General features: G+C 53.9%; 1 protein-coding gene across 2 annotated transcripts in view; it reads left to right on the top strand.

The window, feature by feature from the left end:
• LOC103824669 (tetraspanin-15-like) overlaps window positions 1-19,156 on the top strand; it is a 32,099-nt gene extending 12,943 nt beyond the window's left edge. Inside the window, exons 2-10 of one of the 2 annotated variants that reach the window (XM_050982937.1) lie at window positions 1,341-1,583; window positions 2,800-2,957; window positions 4,963-5,148; window positions 6,977-7,051; window positions 7,970-8,065; window positions 9,285-9,398; window positions 12,119-12,172; window positions 12,800-12,916; window positions 18,778-19,156. In XM_050982937.1, coding sequence (XP_050838894.1) covers window positions 2,877-2,957; window positions 4,963-5,148; window positions 6,977-7,051; window positions 7,970-8,065; window positions 9,285-9,398; window positions 12,119-12,172; window positions 12,800-12,916; window positions 18,778-19,011 — 957 coding nt within the window. In that variant the 5' untranslated portion in view covers window positions 1,341-1,583; window positions 2,800-2,876 and the 3' untranslated portion in view covers window positions 19,012-19,156. Of the gene's footprint in view, window positions 1-1,340; window positions 1,584-2,799; window positions 2,958-4,962; window positions 5,149-6,915; window positions 7,052-7,969; window positions 8,066-9,284; window positions 9,399-12,118; window positions 12,173-12,799; window positions 12,917-16,443 lie in introns of both variants that reach the window. The other variant, XM_050982936.1, reaches the window with a different exon arrangement.
• The last annotated feature ends 2,650 nt before the right edge of the window (window positions 19,157-21,806 follow it).

Genomic DNA, 21,806 nt, shown 5'->3' on the forward strand with positions numbered 1-21,806 from the left:
TTTTGGGGTGCACCCCTGCTGGCTCAGCCACTTTGGGGTTCGTGGCTGCTTCAGGGCATGGGCACCTCCCAGTTTGGGGGCAGCAGGTTTGGGGTGCAGAACCCGTCTGGGTCAGGGTGCAGAGGGTTTGGGGTGCAGAACCCGTCTGGGTCAGGGTGTAGAGGGTTTGGGGTGCAGAACCCGTCTGGGTCAGGGTGCAGAGGGTTTGGGGTGCAGAACCCGTCTGGGTCAGGGTGCAGAGGGTTTGGGGTTCCGGTCTTTCCGGTGGCCGGGGGCAGCTGGAGCCGGGAGCGCGGCCATGGCACGGCTGGCTCGGGGTGCGGGTCCTGCCCGCTTCGGCACTGAACGGGGATGCAGGTGCAGCAGAGCAGGTGCGGATCCCTCCCGGTTCGGGATTCAGTCGGTTCAGGATGCGGCTCCTCTCGGTACCTGCTGCAGCCGGTTGGGGATGCAGATTCCCCGGTTCGGGATGCAGATTCCCGCTCGGCTCGGGATGCAGCCGGTTCCGGATGCAGTCGGTTCGGGATGCAGGCGGTTCCGGATGCGGTTTCACCGGTTCGGGGTGCGGAACCTCACTCGGTTCCGGATGCAGCTTCCCGCTTGGTTCGGGATATAGGCGATTCCGGATGCGGATTCCCTGGTTCGGGCTGCGGATTCCCCGGTTCGGGCTGCGGATTCCCGCTCGGTTCCGGCCGGCCCAGCGGCGGGCTCGGGGCGCAGCCGGTACCGCGGACCCGACTGCGGCGGGCGAGGCACGAGCGGGGCTTTTATGTGCGGCGCGGGCGGTGCCAGAGCGGGGAGGGCAGAGCCGGCCGGGGACAGCCTTCTCCCGGCCCCCTCTGTCCCCTCCCCTTATCCCCCCGCCGTCCCCCGGTCCCCTGTCCCCTCTCCCGGTCCCCGGTGCCTCGGCCCCCCTCTGTCCCCTCCCCTTGTCCCCCCCGGTCCCCCCTGTCCCCTCGCCGTTCCCGGCGGCTCCGCAGCCCCCGCCGCCGCTGCCGTTCCGCGCTCCGCCGTCAGCGGCTCCTCCGCCTTTCCAGGCACCCCCATCCCAAATTTCCCTCCCCCCATCTCCTCTCCCGCCTTTTCCCCCCCAAATCTCCCCGGGCACTTTTGGGGCTCGGCTCCAAAATCAGCGGGAATTGGAAGATCCCGGTAACGGCAAAGCTCCGGGGTTTTATCGATGATTTTATCGATTATTGATTGGTTTTATCTTTATTTATCCTGAACCTTTTCAGCCCCCCCTAAAAAGGACTGGAAAATCCCTGTCCCTGAAATTCCCTCTCCATGACATTCCCTCTTCTCCCTAATTAATTTATTTAATCTGAGATCCCTTCCCGCAGCCCGGGTTCGTATCCAGGGATTTGAACTCCCCTGCTGCCAGATCCATCCCGGCCCTGCTGCTCCAGCCGGGAATTCTGCCAGGAATGCTGCCGGGAATTCTGCCAGGAGCGCCCCCCGCTTTCCCCTCGGGAATTCTGCTCCCCCCCGGGATGCGCCGCCGCTTTTCCTCCCGGGGAAGCCGCTCCGGTGTGGCCGGGGGTGATCCCAAATCCCGGATTTTTGGGCAGAGGAGCCGCTCCCAGGTAAATCCCGCAGGAATTCGGGCCGGGAGCTGCGCGTGGGGAGGAGCCGCTGGAATTCTTCGCTCCCAGAGCGATCCCGGGGTTTATTCCTGGTGGGAATGAATAAATTCTCGGAGTTCCCAGGGGGATCCACAGGGGTGCTGCTCGATGGCAGCATTCCCTAAAAACCTGGGAATGGGAGAGCTGGGAGTGCAGGAATGGGGACTGGGAATGTGGGAATGGGAGCCGGGTGTGCTCAGGGTGTTCCCAAAGGAGCTTTGGGATTTGCTGGGAAGAAAGCCCAAAATTCCTGGAAAAAAAAATTGAATTCCCAGGTGGGAATCACATCCTGGACAAGGGTGTGGCTCCTTCCCGAGCAAGGGGACTCCGAACCCCCAAATCCCAGAGGAAAATCCATCCTCATCCTCTCGGGAATTTCCCATCCTGGGAGGTTTTGGCTCCTTGAGCCGAGGGTTGGATCCCAAAATCTGGGATTGAGGAACACCAGGAGCAGCTCCCAAACCCTGGAACTGGGAATTGATCCCTTTAATCAGGGGCTCCCCTTAACTGGGGTCTCCCATTGATCAGGGGTTCCCCTTAATTGGGGCCCCTCTTAATTGGGGTCTCCCCTTAATTGGGGTCTCCCAAATTCCCGCCAAACCCCACAGTCCCACCGGGCTTGGCTCTTTGGGAAATAATTTTCCAGACTTTGGGAAGTGAAGTTTTCACCCTGGGTTGTTCAAAGTGAAGATGGCAAAATAATAAAAGAAATTTGAGATGGATCAAGAAAAAAAAAAAAAAAAAATCAAAATTTGAGTGGGATCTAAAAATCTAAAATTCAAGGCAAATTAAAAAAAAAAATCTAAATTCGAGGCAAATAAAAAAAAATCAAAATCCAAGGGGCTGAAAAGGATCAAAATCTGAGGGGATAAAAAAAAAAATCAAAATCCAAGGGGCTAAAAAAAAAAAAATTAAAAAAAAAAAAAATCCCAGGGAATGAAAAGCTGAAAATCCGTGGGAACCCAAAGCAATTCCAGGTCCCTGCGTGGCTCCAGGAGGGCTCGGGAGCGCAGGTGATTCCTCAATTGCTCCTTGGATTATCCCTGCTGGAAAATCCCTGCTGGAAAATCCCTTGCCAGCCGCTCCTTTCTCCGCAGCGCGGAGCCTTTAAAGGGTTAACGCGGCCGCGCTCGGCCCCTGCGGGCGGAAATCGGCCCCAAGTTCGAATTGCCCGCAGGAATCGCGGCCGGGAAGGAGCCGGGAAGAGCCGGGGGTTCCAATTCCCGCAGGAATCGCAGCCGGGAAGAGCCGGGCATGGCCCGGACCTGCCGCGAGTCTCAGTTTTATTACTACGGCATCAAATTCGCGCTCTCCGCCTACGCCACGCTCTTCTCGGTACGTTCTTCCCCATTTTTCCCCATTTTTCCCCCATTTTTCCCGTGTTTCCCAACCGTTGCTCCCGGTTTTTCCCGACCGGAATTGCCTTTTCCAGCCCCTTTCGCTTTTCCGAGTCCCAGTTTCCCCTTCCCAAACCCCAAATCCTTCAGGAAAACCCGCGGTGCCTCCAAACCCCCGGGGCCCGCTCCAAACTGGGCAATTTAGGGCAAATTTGGGCTCCAAACGTGGCGATTTTGGGGTGAACCCGCAGGTTTTTGGGGTTTTTTCCAACCTCATCCTCCCCCGTGATTCCTTTGTGGCTGCAAGTCCCATTTGGTGCAGAAAAAAACAGGAAAATTAAATTTTTTTCACCCCCAGGTGCCCCCTGCAGACATCGAGGGGGTTTCAGCCACGTTTTTGTTGGAAAAAATCCCAAATAAATTAATTTTTAGGCGGTTTTGAAGCCCTGGACTCTGCTCGGGGCGGGATTTCCCCACACCTGGGAGCTGCAAACACCTGCGGAAGGAAGGGAGGGGAAAACCGGGAATTCCACCCGTTGTGGGGTCTCTTTTTAGGGTTTATTTTGGGTAATTCTGACTTGATTTCCAAACATTTCTTCCCCAGGGTTAAATAACCCCGGGGTGGGGCTGATTTTTCAGGTGAGGGCACAGAAATTCCTCTGCAGGTGCCCGGAAATGGTTTTAATTTCAGTTTTGATTTTTGACCCGTGAATGAGCTCGGCCAAGGCCAAAAATCACCAAAATTTGGGGTGTTTTGGGATTATCTCCCGGATTTTCCAGGCTCTGTCAGGTGGCAAAGCTCTGAGGGGCCAGAGCTCTGTGACGTTCCCAGAAACCCCAAAAATTCCGGATTTCTCCCACGTTTCTGGCTCAGGGTGGAGTTTTGGGTGGGATTTGTTCAATACTCCAAACAAATCCGGGGCAAATCCCAACATTTGGGGTCCCAAGGAGTCGATCCCACCCAGCCTGGGGTTTCCCCGAGGTTTTTGGAGTGATGAAGGAATTGTGGGATTTTCCTCCCAGTTCCACTCTGGGAATCGTGGATGAACCCTGGGACAATTCCCAGATTTTTGGGGGAATTTTGGGAGAGCTCCGTGGAGAATCAGCCAGCGAGAAGCTTGGATTGGTCCAAAAAACGGGAAAACAACCCCAAAAAAAACCCACTTTGGGCGGTTTAACCCCTCCCACCTCCATCCCTGGGATGTTCCCAGACAGGAATTCTGCTCCAGGGAATCCAGAGCCTTTCAGCCTGACCTAATTCCGGCCTCATTTGCATAATCGCAGCCCAATTAATTCCTGGACAATTCTTTTCCCACAAAATGGAGGGCGGATGTTTCAACTGACCCTGATAATCCTGAAAATCCCAAAAATCCTAAATTCCGTGGTTTTGGAGTCACCTCCGTGGTCTGGGGATTCCGGGGAGGGAATTCCGTGGATTTGGTGTCCAAACCAGGTCTGGGAGGTTTTAATGAGGGAATTCCATGGATTTGGAGTCACCTCCATGGTTTGGGATCCCTTGTAGAGAATTCCATGGATCCACGGTCACCTCCATGGTTGGGGATGGTGAGGAGGGAATTCTATGGATCTGGAGAAGTGTCCACAGTTTGGGGATACTGGGGAGGGAATTCCATGGATCCAGAGTCCAAACCAGGTTGGGAGGTCTTGAGGAATTCCATGGATCTGGAGTCACCTCTATGGTTTGGGATGCCAGGAGGGAATTCCATGGATCCAGGGTCACCTCCATGGTTGGGGATCCTGGGGAGGGAATTCCATGGATCCAGAGTCCAAACCAGGTTGGGAGGTCTTGAGGAATTCCTTGGATCTGAAGATCCATTCCATGGGTCTCCATGGTTTGGGGATCCTGAGGAGGGAATTCCACAGATCTGAAAACCCCAAAAACCCTGGAAATCCCAAAACCCCTAAAACCCCCAAAAACTCCCAAAACCCCCAAAATCCCCGAAACCCCCCAGAATCCCGGAGTAATTCCCATCGATGCCCTGCAGCTGCTGGGGCTGCTGCTCCTGGCCGTGGGGATCTACGCCGAGGCGGAGCGGCAGCGGCACCGCACGCTGGAGGGGATTTTCCTGGCGCCGGCCGTGCTGCTGCTCCTGCTGGGATCCTGCGTCTTCCTGGTGTCCTTCGTGGGCATGGTCGGCAGCCTCCGCGACAACCGCGCCCTGCTCCGCACGGTGAGGGCGATTCCCCGGATCCGGGGGCGCCTCCGGGGATTCTGGGCTTGTCTCCGTGGGTCCGGGGTCGTCTTCATGGAACTCCGTGGATTCCGGGGTCACTTCCATGGAATTCCGGGTCGTCTCCATGGATCTGGGGTCACCTCCATGGAATTCCACAGATCCTGGGGTCACCTCCATGGAATTCCAGGGTTGTCTCCATGGATCCAGAATCTCCATGGAATTCCATGGATTCCGGGGTCAACTCCATGGATTCCGGAATCACCTCCATGGAATTCCATGGATCTGGAATCATCTCCGTTGAATTCCATGGATCCTGGGGTCATCTTCATGGAATTCCATGGATTCAGAGTCATCTCCAGGGTCATCTCCATGGTTTGGGAATTCCATGGATTTGGAATCACTTTCATGGTTTGGGGATCCCAAGGAGGAAATCCCACAGTGTTTTCCCTCCCGAGGTCCATCCCAGGGTGCGAATTCCCAGGAAAGGAGAATTCCCAAGGAACAGCGGATTCCCAGGAAAACCGAATTCCCAGGAGCAGTTTTGTGGGAATGGGGCGGTGAAAAGCCAGGAATTGCTGAGGACAGGAAGGAGCAATCAGAGCTCTTGTGGGATGGGGACTTGTCCCTTCCAGGAGAATTCCCAGAACAAAAGCAATCAGGGAGAGAGGCCCTGGAGGAGCTCTTGGAGCTGAGCTGGGCCCGGCAGCTGCAGCTTTGGGGTTTTTTATGGAAAAACGGGGAAAGTGTGTTTAAAAGGATCCAGATTTGTGTTTTAAAGGATCTGGGATTGTCTTTAAAAGGATCTGGGACTGGATTTAAAAGGATCCAGGTCCACGTTCAAAAGGATCAGGATTTGTGTGGGATGGTGTTTAAACCTGGATCTGTCTTTAAAAGGATCTGGGATTGGTGTTCCAAAGGAGCCAGGCTGGTTTCTCCACTGGTTTTTCCCTGGGGCCGTGCAATTCCCACTGGAATTTGGCTGATTTGTGCCTTCTCAGTGCAATTCCCACTGGAATTTGGCTGATTTGTGCCTGCTCAGTGCAATTCCCACTGGAATTTGGCTGATTTGTGCCCGCTGGGGTGGAGCTGACGGCTCCATCCATCTCCCGCCTCCGCAGCCGCTCCACTCCCGTTCATGTTCATCCACCGGGAACGCGCCGGTCCCGACGGTCCCAAATCCCCGGGATCGATGGCCTGGAAACCCCAACCCCAACCCGTGGGATTCGGGCTCTGGAGGGACAGGAATTAACCCCAGATTTGCTCCGGAGGGACAGGAGTTAAACCAGGCAAATTCGGTGTCTTGGGGCTGGAATGTCCGGATTTGGGAATAATTAAGGAGGAACAAAACCTTGGAGATCGTTAAGGGAGGGAAGGAGCAGCTCCCAGAGGGATTCATCAATTCCCGAGGTTGCTGCGGGAATTGGGATTGATGAGCTCGTTAGCGGCCGCGTTAATTGAATCGGAATTGAGCGGCTCTTCCTGACTCAGCATCCAGGCCCGGAGAAAGATTTCCTCGGGAAGTTTCTCCAAGAAATCCAGAATTTGTTTGGAGCTTTGTGCTGGGGGAGACCCTCGGGCTCCTTCCCAATCTCCTTCCTAATCCTTCCTGATCCTTCCCAATCTCCCTTCCCAATCCCTTCCTGATCTTTCCCGATCCCCTCTCCGGGATGGACGGTGACACGTTGGGACACGGCCACCAAGGTGGAATTTCCAGCAGAATTCCAGCAAAACTGGAATTCCGGTGGCGAATTCCTCCCTTCCCAGATGTCCCCATCGGGGTCGGATCCGGGACCATCCGGATCCTTCTTCCATCTCCTCCTTCCAGTTCTTCTGGGTGCTGCTGCTGATCTTCCTGACGGAGCTGCTGCTGATCCTCGTGGAGATCATCTTCGAGAGCAAGGTGGGACAGGGACACGCCCGGCATTCCCGGGAATTCCATCGGCATTCCCGAAAATGGGATGGTCATTCCCAAAAATTGAGTGGTTATTCCCAAAAATGGGATGGTCATTCCCAAAAATTCCATTGTCATCCCCAAACCAGAATGGTCATTCCCGAAAATGGGATGGTTATTCCCAAAAAATTGAAGGTTATTCCCAAAAACTGAATGGTTATTTCCAAAAATTCCATTGTTATTCCCAAAAATTCTATTGTTATTCCCAAAACCAGAATGGTCATTCCCAAAAATTCCATTGTCATTCCCAAAAACTGAATGGTCACTCCCAAAAACTGAATCATTGTTCCTAAAAATTCCGTTGTTATTCCCAAAAATGGAATTGTCGTTCCTGAAAATTGAGTAGTCATTCCCAAAAATGGAATTGTTTTATTCCTGACCATGGAATTGTCATTCCCAAAACTGGAATTGCAACTCCTCGGGATGGAACTCCAGGATGCAGCAGGAGTTTTAAAGTTAAATGAATTTAAAATAAATTTTAATTAATTGGGATGATATCAAAAGTGAATTAAAGCCCAAATAAAGAGGGAATTGTGGGCAGCACAAATCCCCCTCTGGAACAATGGATCCTCATCAAACCCCAATCCCAGAATTAATTGGATTTCAGGTGAAATCAGCCACGACCGGGAATTAATTTCGATATGCAAATCGGCTTCATTGATATGCAAATGAGGAACAGGAAAAATCAGGCGGAGAAAAATTCGTTGGTTTGGATGTGGCAGGAATGGATCCAGACAGCTCCAGAATTGTGGATTTCATCCCAAAAATCCCCCTGGGACGGGGTAAATCCCTCCTCCGGTGGGAAAAGGTGGAATTTGGTGCTGTTTTTCCATGGATTTTCCCAACTTTTGGCTTTCCCCGTCCCAGATGAACGAGGTTTTCCACTCCAACCTCCAGGAGGGAATCCGGCACTACTACGACGACCTGGACTTCAAAAATATCCTGGATTTTGTGCAGGAAAAGGTGTGGATGGGGAAAGGGGGAAGTTTCCCAAGGAATGCTCAATCCCATGCCCCATTTCCCCTGGATTTTCAGGGTTTCCCCCCTCAATTTTCAGGATTTCCCCCTGGATTTTCCATTTTTATTCCCATCCCTGGGGTGTTTTCCTTGGATATCTTCAGCCTCTTTGGGATTTTTTTGGGTTTTGCCTCCCTGAGCTCAGCCCAGGGGGATTTTTTGGGAATTATCTTGGGATTTGTGAAAAATGAAGATCCCAAAACTTGAGGAGGGAGCTCTGGGAATCCAGGAAAATCCTGAAATCCGTGCCTGGAATGGAGCAGAGCAGGAGCACCCCAAGAATTTTTCCTGCTTTTCCTTGGAAAAGGGGAGCAGAGGGAAAAGCCTCTCCCAAAATATGCTCCTGGATCAGTTTGGTGCTTAAAAAATGGGAAAAATCCAGACCAGGCTCGTTTTTATTCCATGGAGGACTCGGAGTGACTTTGATTGGAATTTTTTTTATCTTCGCTGCGGGACAAAAAGAGATTTTTTTATTTAAATTTTTTCCCTTTGTAGCTGCAGGATTTGATCCCAATTTATCCTGACAGGAAGAGAAATCCCTGGGGGGCTGGTGGGGATTTTGTGGGATGGCTGAGAGCCCCCCAGATCCATCCCTGCCTCGGGAAAAAATGGATTTGTCACCTGGAATTAGAGCATGGAAGTGGGGATGGATCTGAGCCACGCCCAAATCCCTCTGAAATGGAGATAAATGGGAAAAATTCCCTTTTTTTCTTTTACCCTTCAACTTCCCTGGGACAGGGAAAAATTGGGGAATGGGATTGAAATTCTGGGATGGTTTGGGATGGGTGGGATCCTAAAATTCCCTTTCCCCATCCCAGGGTGCTCCAGCCTGGCCTTGGACCCTTCCAAAGGATCTGGAATACCCTGGGAATTCCATCCCAACCCTCCCATTATCCCAATTAATTAGGATCCCAATTAATGATCTCCCATGATCCCTGTGCCCACGGGAATCCATTCCCTGTTCTGATCCCAAACTCTTTTCCAGGATATTTAAGGAGTTTCCAGGGCTGGAAAATTCCCTGGGAATTCCATCCCTGCCCTCCCCAGGGAGGGATTTCCTCCCAAAATCCCAACCCCGGCTCCCTCTGGAGCAGGAATCCCTCCCCTTTTCCCCTGGACTTTTGGGGTTTCCCAGCTCTCCCCTCTCCCTGTGCTTTTCCTGCAGTTTTCCTGCTGTGGAGGGGACGAGTTCCGGGACTGGGAGGTGAACCAGTACCACCGGTGCAACGGCAGCGGGGCCCTGGCCTGCGGGGTGCCCCACTCCTGCTGCGTGCGAGGGGTGAGCGGGAAACATCCCAGAATTCCAGGGAAAATATCCCAGAATTCCAGGGAAAATATCCCAGAATTCCCCTCTGCCCCACTCCTGCTGCGTCCGAGGGGTGAGCGGGAAATGGCCCAAATCCCAGGGAAAATATCCCAGAATCCCAGGGAAAATATCCCAGAATTCCAGGGAAAACATCCCAAATCCCAGGGAAAATATCCCCTCATTCCCCTCTGCCCCACTCCTGCTGCGTCCGAGGGGTGAGCGGGAAATGGCACAAATTCCAGGGAAAATATCCCAAATCCCAGGGAAAACATCCCCACATTCCCCTCTGCCCCACTCCGAAATATCCCAGAATCCCAGGGAAAATATCCCAGAATTCCAGGGGAAAATTCCAGAATCCCCGCAAAAATATCCCAGAATTCCAGGAATAGAATCCCAAAATTCCTGGGGGAAATCCCCAAGTTCCCAAGAAATCCTCTCTGCCCCACTCCTGCTACGTCTGAGGGGTAAGCAGGGGTCCCAGATTTCCAGGGAAAATGTCCCAAAATCCCAGGGAAATCATCCCAGAATCCCAGGGAAAATACCTCAGAATCCCAGGGAAAATATCCCAGAATCCCGGCGGGAATCCCCAAACCCCAGGGAAAATAGCCCACAATTCCAGGGAAAAAAATTCCAAAATTCCTGGGGGAAATCCCCAAATTCCCAAGAAATCCTCTCTGCCCCACTCCTGCTGCGTCCGAGGGGTGAGCAGGGGGGTCCCAGAATTCCAGGGAAAATATCCCAGATTTCCAGGGAAAAAATCCCAGAATTCCAGGGATAAAATCCCAAAAATCCCTGGGAAGTCCCCTCTGTCCCACTCCTGCTGCATCAGAGGGATGAGCAGGAAAAATATCAAAATATCCCAAAATTCCTGGGGGGGGGGGGGGGAATCCCAAAATTCCAGGGGAAAAAAAATCCCAGAATTCCTGGGAAAAAATCCCAAAATTCCAGAAAAATCCCCTCCAATATTTTGTGAAGGAAAATGTTGCTAAAAATTGTTTTCATCCAGGCCTGCTCCTGCAGGATTCCATCCAGGATGAAACCTCAGGATCCTGCGAGGCTGGGAAATGTTGGGAGAACTCCCAAAAAGGCAGCGAGGAGAATTCCTCATCAATCCCTCATTGTTTTTAATGGGAAAAGAGGGAAATGTGAAGGGCTTTAATTAGCCTGATATGCAAATGAGATGCAGATTTGAGCTGCTCTCTAATCAAGGCCTTGATTAAGGATCCTGCGGCTCCTGGAGATGGAAGCAGGGGTTCCTGCAGGGAGCTTTTTTGGGGTTTTTACACTCCCGTGGTTTTTTTTGGGATGATTTGGTAAAAATAAAACCTGAGCAGGTTTAAGGGAAAAATCCCCTTAAATCCAGAGAATTTGGGGAATTTTTTTCGGGAATGCTGAAGGTGGCCTTGGAGCAGCCTGGGATTTTGGGATGTTGTCCCTGATGTGGGATGGGGTTCACGTCCCCGTCCCACCCAAACCACTCCAGGGTTCCCTGAGCTGGGTCTGGAGGGGGCTCCAGGAGGGAAATCCATGGAATCTCCATGAATCCGTGGAATTCCCAGGGTTTTTCCAAGAGAGAAAGGCCCAGCCTGTGGCTCTGAGGTGTTTTGGGAAGTGAGGCCTCCCCAAAGGTTCCGGAACCTGGGAAGCACCAAAACCTTGGGATGGATTTGGCCTCATTCCTCAAGGAACCAGCCCCAGAATTCCAGGAGAGCCAAATCCCTTGGGAATTTCCTGGCCTTGAATCCCATCTAGGGCCACCCCTGGGGACAATTCCCACTGTTCCAGGCTGCTCCAGCCTGGCCTTGGACACCCCAGGGCTCGAGGGGCAGCCCCAGCTCCTCTGGGAATTCCATCCCAGCCCTCCCCACCCTCATTCCATCCCAAAATCCCAAAATCCCGTTTCAATTTCCCACTTTAAGCCATTCCCTGTGTCCTGTCCCTCCATCCTTTATCCCAAATCCTTCCCCAGCTCTCCTGGAGCCCCTTTAGGTCCTGGAATGTTCTGGAAGCTCTCCCTGGAATTTCCCTTCTCTAGGGGAGCATTCCCAGCTCTCCCAGCCCAGCTCCAGAATCCTGGAATGGTTTGGGTTGGGATTTGCCCTGAAGAGCCCTCAGTCCCAGGGACACCCCAGATTCCGAGGGTTGTCCCGTGCTGGGCCCCTCCAGAATTCCCAATTCCCTTTGGATTTCTGGTGTTCTCCTGGGATAAACCCCTCCCCTCTCCCGGGATAGCCCCTCCCCTCTCCCGGGATAGCCCCTCCCCTCTCCCGGGATAGCCCCTCCCCTCTCCCGGGATAGCCCCTCCCCTCCCGGGATAGCCCCTCCCCTCTCCCGGGATAGCCCCTCCCCTCTCCCGGGATAGACTCCCTCCCCTCTCCCGGGATAGACCCTCCCCTCTCCCGGATAGCCCCTCCCCTCTCCCGGGATAGACTCCTTCCCCCTCTCCCGGGATAACCCCTCCCCTCTCCCGGGATAGCCCCTCCCCTCTCCCGGGATAGCCCCTCCCCTCTCCCGGGATAGCCCCTCCCCTCTCCCGGGATAGCCCCTCCCCTCTCCCGGGATAGCCCCTCCCCTCTCCCGGGATAGCCCCTCCCCTCTCCCGGGATAACCCCTCCCCTCTCCCGGGATAACCCCTCCCCTCTCCCGGGATAGCCCCTCCCCTCTCCCGGGATAACCGTGCCCGTTCCCCGCAGGCTCCCGGCGGAGTGGTGAACACCCTGTGCGGGTACCGCGCCCTGGACAAGGAGGTGACCTTGGAATTTTTGGGAATTCTCTGCCCCTTCTTCCCTCAAATCCCACCAATCAAACGCTCCCTGTGGGAATTCCCCTTTCCCAGCTGCTCCCAGCCCGGTTTGGGGCTTTTCCCTGGAATTTTGGGGCACTTTTGGTGCCCTGGGATTCTCACCTGGGAATGGCCTCAACCCTTCCCAGCAGGAGAAGGATCAAGGGATCAGCAGGATCCCCTCAGGGATCGCCCAATGCAGAAGTGTGGGAATTCCTGGCAGAGTTCCCAGCAGAAATGTGGGAATTCCTGGCAGAGTTCCCAGCAGAAATGTGGGAATTCCTGGCAGAGTTCCCAGCAGAAATGTGGGAATTCCTGGCAGAGTTCCCAGCAGAAATGTGGGAATTCCTAACAGGAATTCCCAGCTCAGGCAGGCCCCATCTGAGGGAATTTGATGCTCCAGGATCTCTCCCAGGGTCCCAAAGTTGGGATTTAATCCCACCTCGGCTCCAAAACTTCCTTTGGAAACACAAGAACAAAAATCCCTTCCCTGGGGTGGTGATTTGGGTCCAAAAACCCCAATCTGAGGGGGGAAAGCCGCGGAAAAGTCCCAAAATTCCCGGGAATTTGGGATCCTCCCTCTGCTCCGCAGCGCCTGGAGCTGCTGGGCACCATCCACGTCCGGGGCTGCATCCACGCCGTGGGGCTCTGGCTCAAGGACAACTTCCAGGCCACCCTGGCCATCGTCTGCTCCCTGCTGCTGCCTCAGGTACGGCTGCAATTCCCAAATTCCCAGCTGCAATTCCCAAATTCCCAGCTGCAGTTCCCAAATTCCCAGCTGCAGTTCCCAAATTCCCAGCTGCAGTTCCCGAATTCCCAGCTGCAGTTCCTGAATTCCCAGCTGCAGTTCCCGAATTCCCAGCTGCAATTCCCGAATTCCCAGCTGCAATTCCCAAATTCCCAGCTGCAGTTCCCGAATTCCCAGCTGCAATTCCCGAATTCCCAGCTGCAGTTCCCAAATTCCCAGCTGCAGTTCCCAAATTCCCAGCTGCAGTTCCCAAATTCCCAGCTGCAGTTCCCAACTTCCCAGCTGCAGTTCCCAATTCCCGCTGCAGTCCCTGAATTCCCAGCTGCAGTTCCCAATTCCCAGCTGCATTCCCAATTCCAGCTGCAATTCCCAAATTCCCAGCTGCAATTCCCAAATTCCCAGCTGCAGTTCCCAAATTCCCAGCTGCAGTTCCCGAATTCCCAGCTGCAGTTCCGAAATTCCCAGCTGCAGTTCCCAAATTCCCAGCTGCAGTTCCCAAATTCCCAGCAGCAGTTCCCAAATTCCCAGCTGCAGTTCCCAGCTCAAAGAGCCCCCGGGATCAGGGGTGGCCCCGCAGGTTTGGGGTTCTCAGCGCCGAGGGCTCGGCTCCTTTCCCCTGCTGGAGGGTTGGAAAAATCCTTTGGGATCCCATTTCCATCTGGGATTTGTGCTGGGGCAGGGAAAGGCATCCCAGGGCCTCATCCATTAACAGCTGGCTGCTAATTGGGAATGCTAATGGCGCTGCTAATTGGGAATGCTAATGGGGAGAAATCCACGGGAATGGAGCCCTGATGGGTCTGGAGTGGTTGATGGGGAATGCTGGGGACAAATCCCTGGAATGCTGCTGGAGCTGGAGTGGTGCCATTTATTGGGAATGCTGGGGACAGAAATCCCTGGAATGCTGCTGGAGCTGGAGTGGTGCCATTTATTTGGAATGCTGGGGACAAAATCCCTGGAATGCTGCTGGAGCTGGAGTGGTGCCATTTATTGGGAATGCTGGGGACAAATCCCTGGAATGCTGCTGGAGCTGGAGTTGCTCCCATGGCTGGGGGAATCCAGGATCCCCCAAATCCAGGAGCATCCCGGCCCTTTTCAAAGAGAAAACCCCAATCCCATGGGAGAGGTTGTGCACAAGCTCTGCCTCCATCTGTCCCTGGAATTCTCCTTTTCCCCATTCCCGTGTTCCCACCTGCTCTGTTCCCTCCATCCCCCACATTCCCTGTCACTCCCAAGGACCCAGAATCCCTCCTGGCCTGGGGCTGGCTGTGTTCCATCCCGGGGTTCCAGCTCATCCATCCTTTTCCTGCCGCCTCCGTGTCCTTCCCTGCCTCCAGCCGTGGGCTGGGGACGTGCTCAGGGTGGGAATGAGCCTCAGAAATTCCAGCCTTGTTCTTCCAGCAGCTCTTCGGGATTGCAGCTCCAGCTCCTTCCTTCCTGGGCCTTTCCAGGGATTTTTTTAATGGAGGATATTCCAGAGAATCCTGGAATGGTTTGGGTTGGGAAGGAGCTTCAGGATCCCCTCCCACTGTCCCAGGCTGCTCCAGCCTGGCCTTGGACATTTCCAGGGATCCAGGAGCGGCCCCAGCTTCCCTGGGAATTCTTCCCCACCCAAAATCCCATCTCAATCTCCCCTTTCCCGGTGGGAAGCCATTCCCTGTGTTATCCCAAATCCCTCCCCAGCTCTCCTGGAGCCCCTTCAGGCCCTGGAATGTGCTGGAAGCTCTCCCTGGATCCTTCCCTTCTCCAGGGGAACATTCCCAGCTCTCCCTGGATCCTTCCCTTCTCCAGGGGAACATTCCCAGCTCTCCCTGGATCCTTTCCCTTCTCCAGGGGAACATTCCCAGCTCTCCCTGGATCCTTTCCCTTCTCCAGGGGAACATTCCCAGCTCTCCCTGGATCCTTTCCCTTCTCCAGGGGAACATTCCCAGCTCTCCCTGGATCCTTTCCCTTCTCCAGGGGAACATTCCCAGCTCTCCCTGGATCCTTTCCCTTCTCCAGGGGAACATTCCCAGCTCTCCCTGGATCCTTCCCTTCTCCAGGGGAACATTCCCAGCTCTCCCTGGATCCTTTCCCTTCTCCAGGGGAACATTCCCAGCTCTCCCTGGATCCTTTCCCTGCTCCAGGGGAACATTCCCAGCTCTCCCAGAGCAGCTCCAGCCCCGGGATCATTCCCTGCCCCTCTCAGCCCTGCAGTAAAACAGGAACTGCAGCACCAAGCCCTCTGCATTCCCTGTTTTTCCCTTAAAAGCCGGCCGTTTTTCCCCACCCCCAGGAAGCAGAGAGAGGATCCTGGAAGGTCCCTGCCGAGGGCTCCCATCCATCCCTGAGAATTATTTCTCCCTCTGTCCCATCCATCCCGGGCTGGGGGCGGCCTCTCCCTCCCTGCAGCGTCAGTGCCGGAGATGGACGAGGCCATTCCGTGAAAAAGGCGGAATTTTCTCCCGGCCGGGCGTTCTCCAGGCTGGCATCTTCATCTCCCTCTGACAGGGATGGAGAACATTCCGCGTTTCCTTGGGAGATTAATTTGGGATTTGTTCATTCTCCCCCATGGCTCTCTGAGCTTTGTCGGGGTGGGAAAAGGGAATGAAGGGGATTTTTCCATAAATCCCAATTTAGGGAATGAGAAGGCAAAAAAGGAGGGGAAAAAAACCCACTTTGGGCTTTGTTAGCTCTGAGAAAGTCGGGAATTTTTCAACATTCCAGGTGAGCAGGATCCAGCCAGAACTGGGGAACATTCCCAAATTTCCATGGCAAAGGGATTTTGGCAGGGAATTTTCCTTGCTGGAGTCAGGCACAGCCCATCCCCAAGGGAAAACCTCCATGGACTTCCTTCTGCCATTGGAAAATGGGGTGAAAATGGAAGTTTGAGCCTTTTCCTTCATTCCCAATCCCCTTTCTCAGAGGAGGAGGGGGAGAGGATCTGGCCATGGCTTCCCAGGAGGATTTGGGGCCATTCCAGCCCCAATTCCCAGTGAAAAACTGATCCAAAGGAACCAACAGAGACCCCACGAGCCAGGCTGGGCTTTGGGATGGAGCTGAGCCTTGGAATTCTTCATGGGAAACAGGAGTCAGGTTTAGAGGAACCACGGAATGCTTTGGGTCAGGAGGGACCTCTGGAACTGTCCCGTTCCATGGAATTCCCAGATTCCCACATGGATTTTTTATGGATTCCCATAAACTTCCAGGATTTATAGATTTTTTTATGGATTCCCATAAGCTCCTGGGATTTATGGATTTTTTATGGATTCCCATAAGTTTCCAGGATTTATGGATTTTTTTGTGGATTCCCAAAGCTTCTGGGATTTATTTACCCCCTGGGGGAGCAGCTTTTCCATGGATTTGCACCCCCTGGGCACTCCAATCCCGCAGCAAAAAGCCTGGGAAGGGTGGAATTCCATCCAGGAAGAGCAGGCACTTCCCTAAATTCCAAAGCCAGCAATTCCTGGATCCCAATCCCAGACAAAATTCCATTTTTTTCCTTTTCCCAGCCTCAGCCCTGCCCTGTTCCCGCTCTCCCCCTCGGCGGCTCCTCCGAGCTCGGCGCTGCCGTAACCGCGCGGAGCCGATATTGGATCCATCCATAACTCCTGACAGCTCCGCGGAGCTGGGACGGCAGCGGGGCCGTGACTCAGCGGCAGCGCCGGCGAGGGGGTTTGGGATCATGGCTGAGGGGCTTGGTGGCTTTATTCCCCTTGATTCCCCATTTTCCATAGGATTCGGGATCTTGGATGGCTCTGTTCCCCTTGATTCCCCATTTTCTGTGGGATTTGGGATCTTGGATGGGTTTATTCCCTTTGATTCGCCATTTTCCATAGGATTCGGGATCTTGGATGGGTTTATTCCCCTTGATTCCCCATTTTCTGTGGGATTTGGGATCTTGGATGGTTTTATTCCCTTTGATTCCCCATTTTCCATAGGATTTGGGATCTTGCATGGCTTCATTCCCTTTTATTCCCCATTTTCTCTGGGATTTGGGATCCCCATTGAGGGGGTTTATTCCCTTCCACAATTCCCAGTTTTTTCTGGGATTTGGGATCCTGACTGAAGCCTTTGGATGATTTTATTCCCTTCCAAAATTCCCCATTTTCTCTGGGATTTGGGATCTTGGATGGCTTTATTCCCTTTTATTCCCCATTTTCTCTGGGATTTGGGATCCCCATTGAGGGGTTTGGATGGTTTTGTTCCCTTCCACAATTCCCATTTTTTCTGGGATTCCTCAGCAGGAGGAGCAGGAGCCATCCCTGCCCCAGACCCAGCTCTGCTTCCATGGAATGCACACACAAATCCTTCTGCAAGGCAAAAATGACAAATTTGCCCCAAATCCCACATTTCAACGGGCTTTTCCAGCTCCAGGGGATCGGGATTGGGATTTGAATGGGGACTGATGATAGTTCAGTAATGGGAACGAGGCTGCACTCGACATCCGTGGAAATGGGATTGCAAACCCAAATTCCCAAGGATGTGCTCTGGGTGGGGATCAGCACCATCCCGTTATTATCCCATTATTATCCCATTATTATCCCAATATTAATTATCCCATTATTATCCTGTAATCCCAGCAGTGTCCCCGGCTCTCCCAGCAGTTCCTGGAATTCCAGAGCCCTTCCCAAAAATCGCAGCCAGGATGAGGCAGCCTCGTCCCAGGCTGTAGGATAACAGGAAATTCCCGGAGATTCCCAGATTTTTCCCTTTTTCCAAGCCTGAATTCCCGGAGCTGGGAAAGCCCTGGGAGCCTGCAGCACCCCCAGGATTGGGATCGACCCCATTCCCAGGGATTGGAACCACCTGGGAGGGACTGGGAAAGTGGGAATGGGGCAGGAGCCAGCTGAGGGTGGGCAGTACTGGGAGAACATTCCAGGGATGGGATTTCCTGCTTTTTCTGGGTTTGGGATCCATGGAAATCCCCTTGGGATCCACTTCCAGGTGGATTTGGGAAGGAAAGATCGACACTGAGCCATTTTGTGGGTTCTGTACAACCCATCCTGGATTCCATGTGCAGGTTTGGACGGGATTTGGGGGAGAAAGATTGGAATGTTCCTGGGAGCTCCAGGTCCAGGATGGACTGGGAATTGTCCTTGTCCCCTTTTGGGATACCCTGTCCTCTTTGGGGTGTCCCTGATGCCTTTGGGATGTCCCTGAACCCTTTGGGGTCTCTCTGACCCTTTTGGGGTGTTCCTGTTCCCTTTTAGGATATCCCTGACCCCTTTTAGGATATCCCTGACCCCTTTTGGGGTCTCCCTGACCTGTTTTGGGGTCTCCCTGACCCTTTTGGGGTGTCCCTGACCCTTTTAGGATGTCCCTGACCCTTTTAAGGTGTCCCTGTCCCCCTTTGGGATATCCTGTCCCCTTTGGGATGTTCCAGACCTTTTTAGGATATCCCTGACCATTTTAGGGTCTGTCTGATCCTTTTGGGGTCTTCCTGACCCTTTCAGGATGTCCCTGATCCTTTTAGGATCTCTCTGACCCTCTTGGGGTGTCCCTGACCCTTTCAGGATGTCCCTGATCCTTTTAGGGTCTCTCTGACCCCTTTGGGGTGTCCCTGAGCCTTTTAGGATATCCCTGAGCCTTTTAGGCTCTTCCTGACCCTTTTAGGATGTCCCTGACCCTTTGACCCTTTTAGGATGTCCCTGACCCTTTTGGGTGTCCCTGACCCTTTGACCCTTTTAGGATGTCCCTGACCCTTTCAGGATGTTCCAGACCCTTTTAGGATATCCCTGATCCTTTTAGGGTCTTCCTGACCCTTTTAGGATATCCCTGACCCTTTTGGGATGTCCCTGACCCTTTTAGGGTCTCTCTGATCCCTTTGGGGTGTCCCTCCCCAGGTGCTGGGGCTGGCCATGGCCTGGCTGCACTGGCAGCAGCTGGACGAGCTCCGTTCCCGCTGGGATTCCGTGGATTCGCGGCCGGTCCCGGGCGCGGCCCCGCTGGATCTGCGCGGCGCCGGCTGCTGCTGGTGCCTGCCCCGGGAGGGCGGCTACGGAAACCCCGGGAACGCCGGCCCCGAGGAGGAGGAGGAGGAGGAGGAGGAGGAAGGAGCCGCCTGCCTCAAAGTGTGAGGAGCGCTCGGACTCGGACTTGGACTTGGAGCAGAACGTTGGGAAAATGGGATTTTTCCTCTCAGATCCTGGATTTCCTTTGGGAAAGTTGGGGAAAAATTGGGAATTTTTTTTATTCTCAGCTCCTGTTGGGAAAAGTGTAAAAAAAAGGGATTTTTTTTTTTTCCTCTCAGGTTCTGGGTTTTCTTTGGGAAAACTAGGAAGAAATGGGATGGGATTTATTGATGTTCCCATAAATGGCTGCAGGGAGCAGGGCCACGGCCGAGGTTCCAACCCTGAATTCACGGGGTGGAAGGGAAAACGTGGAATTGGGAACAATTCCAGGGGAAATCCTGACCCTAAACCCACCCAGGAACAATCCCAACCCTAAACCTGCCCAGGCTGGGGGGGATCCCCTGGGGGCTGAGCCCAGTTCTGTTCGAGGTTTGGGATCATCCCATGGATGGGGGTTTGGGATCATCCCACAGCTGGATTTGGGATCATCCCACAGCTGGAACTCCCTGCCATTCCCTGAGCTCCAGACCCAGAAACCAGAGCGGTTCCCTCCCGAATCCCCCAAAACCCACAGAAGAAAATCCCCCCCAGCCCCACAAACCCAAACCCCACAGCTTGGGGTGCATTTCCCACATGGAAACCCCATCCCTGTGTGGGGTCGATCCCGTGGGTTCCCCCTCCCTCCCTCTCTCCCCTGGAGCTCCCGTGATGCTCCGGCCGGGATCGATCGATCGATCGGGATCGGGGCCGGCGCTTTGGGCTCGCTGGGATGTTGGGAAGAGCAGCTCAGACTCCCGGCAGTCCCAACTTCCCCTGACCCCACAGCCTGATCCCAAATCTCTCTTTGGGGAGCTCCAGGTGAGTTTGGAAGGGGAAATCTGGTTTTTTGGGAAATCTCCTTTTTGGGGTTTCACGGGATCGGGGCCGGCGCTTTGGGGTCGCTGGAAGAGCAGCTCAGACTCCCGGCAATCCCATTCTCCCTGACCCCACAACCCAATCCCAAATCTCTTTGGGGAGCTCCAGGTGAGGTTGGAAGGGGAAATTGGTTTTTGGGGAAATCTCCTTTTTGGGGTTTCATGGGAACGGGGGCAGCGCTGGGCTTGGCTTTGCCTGCCTGGATTCCCGTGGAATTCCACTTGGGTTTTCCAGCTCTAATTCCTGCTCCGGGTTGGGTTTTAGGGATTTAGGGGGGGAAAAACTCCCTGTGGGAAAAATCCCAGATTGTCTGAGCCCAGAATCGATCAGGAGCTTCCATTTAGCCGTGCCTAACAAAGCCTGGCTTTACCCCGGGGGTTCTTTGTGCTTCCCAGCTCACCCAGATTCCCAAAAAAATCCCCTTTTATCCCAGAATTATCCCAGCTGGAAGGGTTTGTATCCCAATCCATCATCTGGGAACCTCAACCTGCTGGGATTTCCTGGGGGTTGTGATCCTTCATCTTCTAAAAGGTAATTTTTAGAGTAGAAATATTCCTGGGGGGCATTTTCCTGCTTTTTCTGCTTTTCCAACTTCCTAAAATCCTCAGGGTTCACCCCGGAATGTTTTTGGGAAGCCGAGGCTCATGGATGACGTCATCCCTAAAACTGCCCAGTTTGGGTTTTCCCTCCTGACAAAAACCCCTAAATTTGTTTTCCCTTCAATGAAATCAATTCCTGCCAAAAGCTTCGAATTGAGGGAAAAATCCCAAATCTCGAAAATCAAATTTAAATCTCAACCAGGATGGGCCTGGAGCTGGACTGGGATTAACTGGATTTAAGTTAGATTGGGGTAAACCAGACTTGAGTTGGACTGGGATAAACTGGATTTGATTTGGCCTGGGATAAACTGGATTTTGCCAGGTAAAAGGGTCAGGAATTCCCACCCTACCCTGGCAGCCCCAGCGGCTCCGGCCGTTGCCGTTTTTGAGGTTTTTGGCCGGATTTGGGGTTTTTCTCCCCGAAAGAGCTGGAAAATGCGGGAATGCCGCTCGGGAGCGCCCTCCGAGTGACTTTGGGAGCATCGACCGGGCTGGGAATGGAAACAGCCGCGCCCGGGCAGCCGAGTGTGAAAGGCAATCGCTGGAGCTCGGCTAATTAGGGAGCCGTTAATTAATTCATCGTCAGCGTCCCTGGCAGATCCCCACCGGGATCAAAGGGGGAAACGGCTGGAAGTGGAAAGGAAATGTGGGATCAGGGGTGGGGAAAGGAAAATTTGGGCTGGGAAATCCCTTTGGGATGTGGGGGGTCACCCCAGAATTCCGGGAAATTTCAGGGAAATGTGGGATCAGGGATGGGGAAAATCCCTTTGGGATGTGTGGGGTCACTCCGGAATAATGGGGGGCTCTGGAATTCTTGGGAATTTGTGTCGGGAATTGTGCCAGGCTCTGGAATTTTGGGAAATTCCTGTCCTGAACTGTGCCAAGAAATCTCTGGAATGTTCTCCTGGACTCTCTGAGCAGCAGGAGCTGGAGGATGGGGATGGGATCCTGGGCACACTTCGGGAATGTGGGGAGAGGAGAGCAGGGGTGGCCCAGGAGGTGCCCGAGGGTCCCCCCTGATCCCACCGGGAATCCCGCTGGGATGATCCCGGGGCGAGGATTCCAGAGCAGGGAGCTCCTGGCAGGTGTGCAGAGCTTCCCCTCCCAATGCCATAAAATCCCAGATCCCGCTCAGATCCCGTTCCCAATCCTTCCCCAGCTCCCCCGAGCAGCCGGACCATGCTGGAGGATGAGGATGGGATGAGCGAGCGCGGCCTCGGCGGCTCCCGGAGGAGGTTCGAGGATGAGGAAGGTGAGAGAAATCCCAGGAATGCCCAGTGAATCGGC

This window comes from Serinus canaria, chromosome 22 (genome assembly GCF_022539315.1).
Source record: "Serinus canaria isolate serCan28SL12 chromosome 22, serCan2020, whole genome shotgun sequence".
Lineage (NCBI taxonomy): Eukaryota > Metazoa > Chordata > Aves > Passeriformes > Fringillidae > Serinus > Serinus canaria.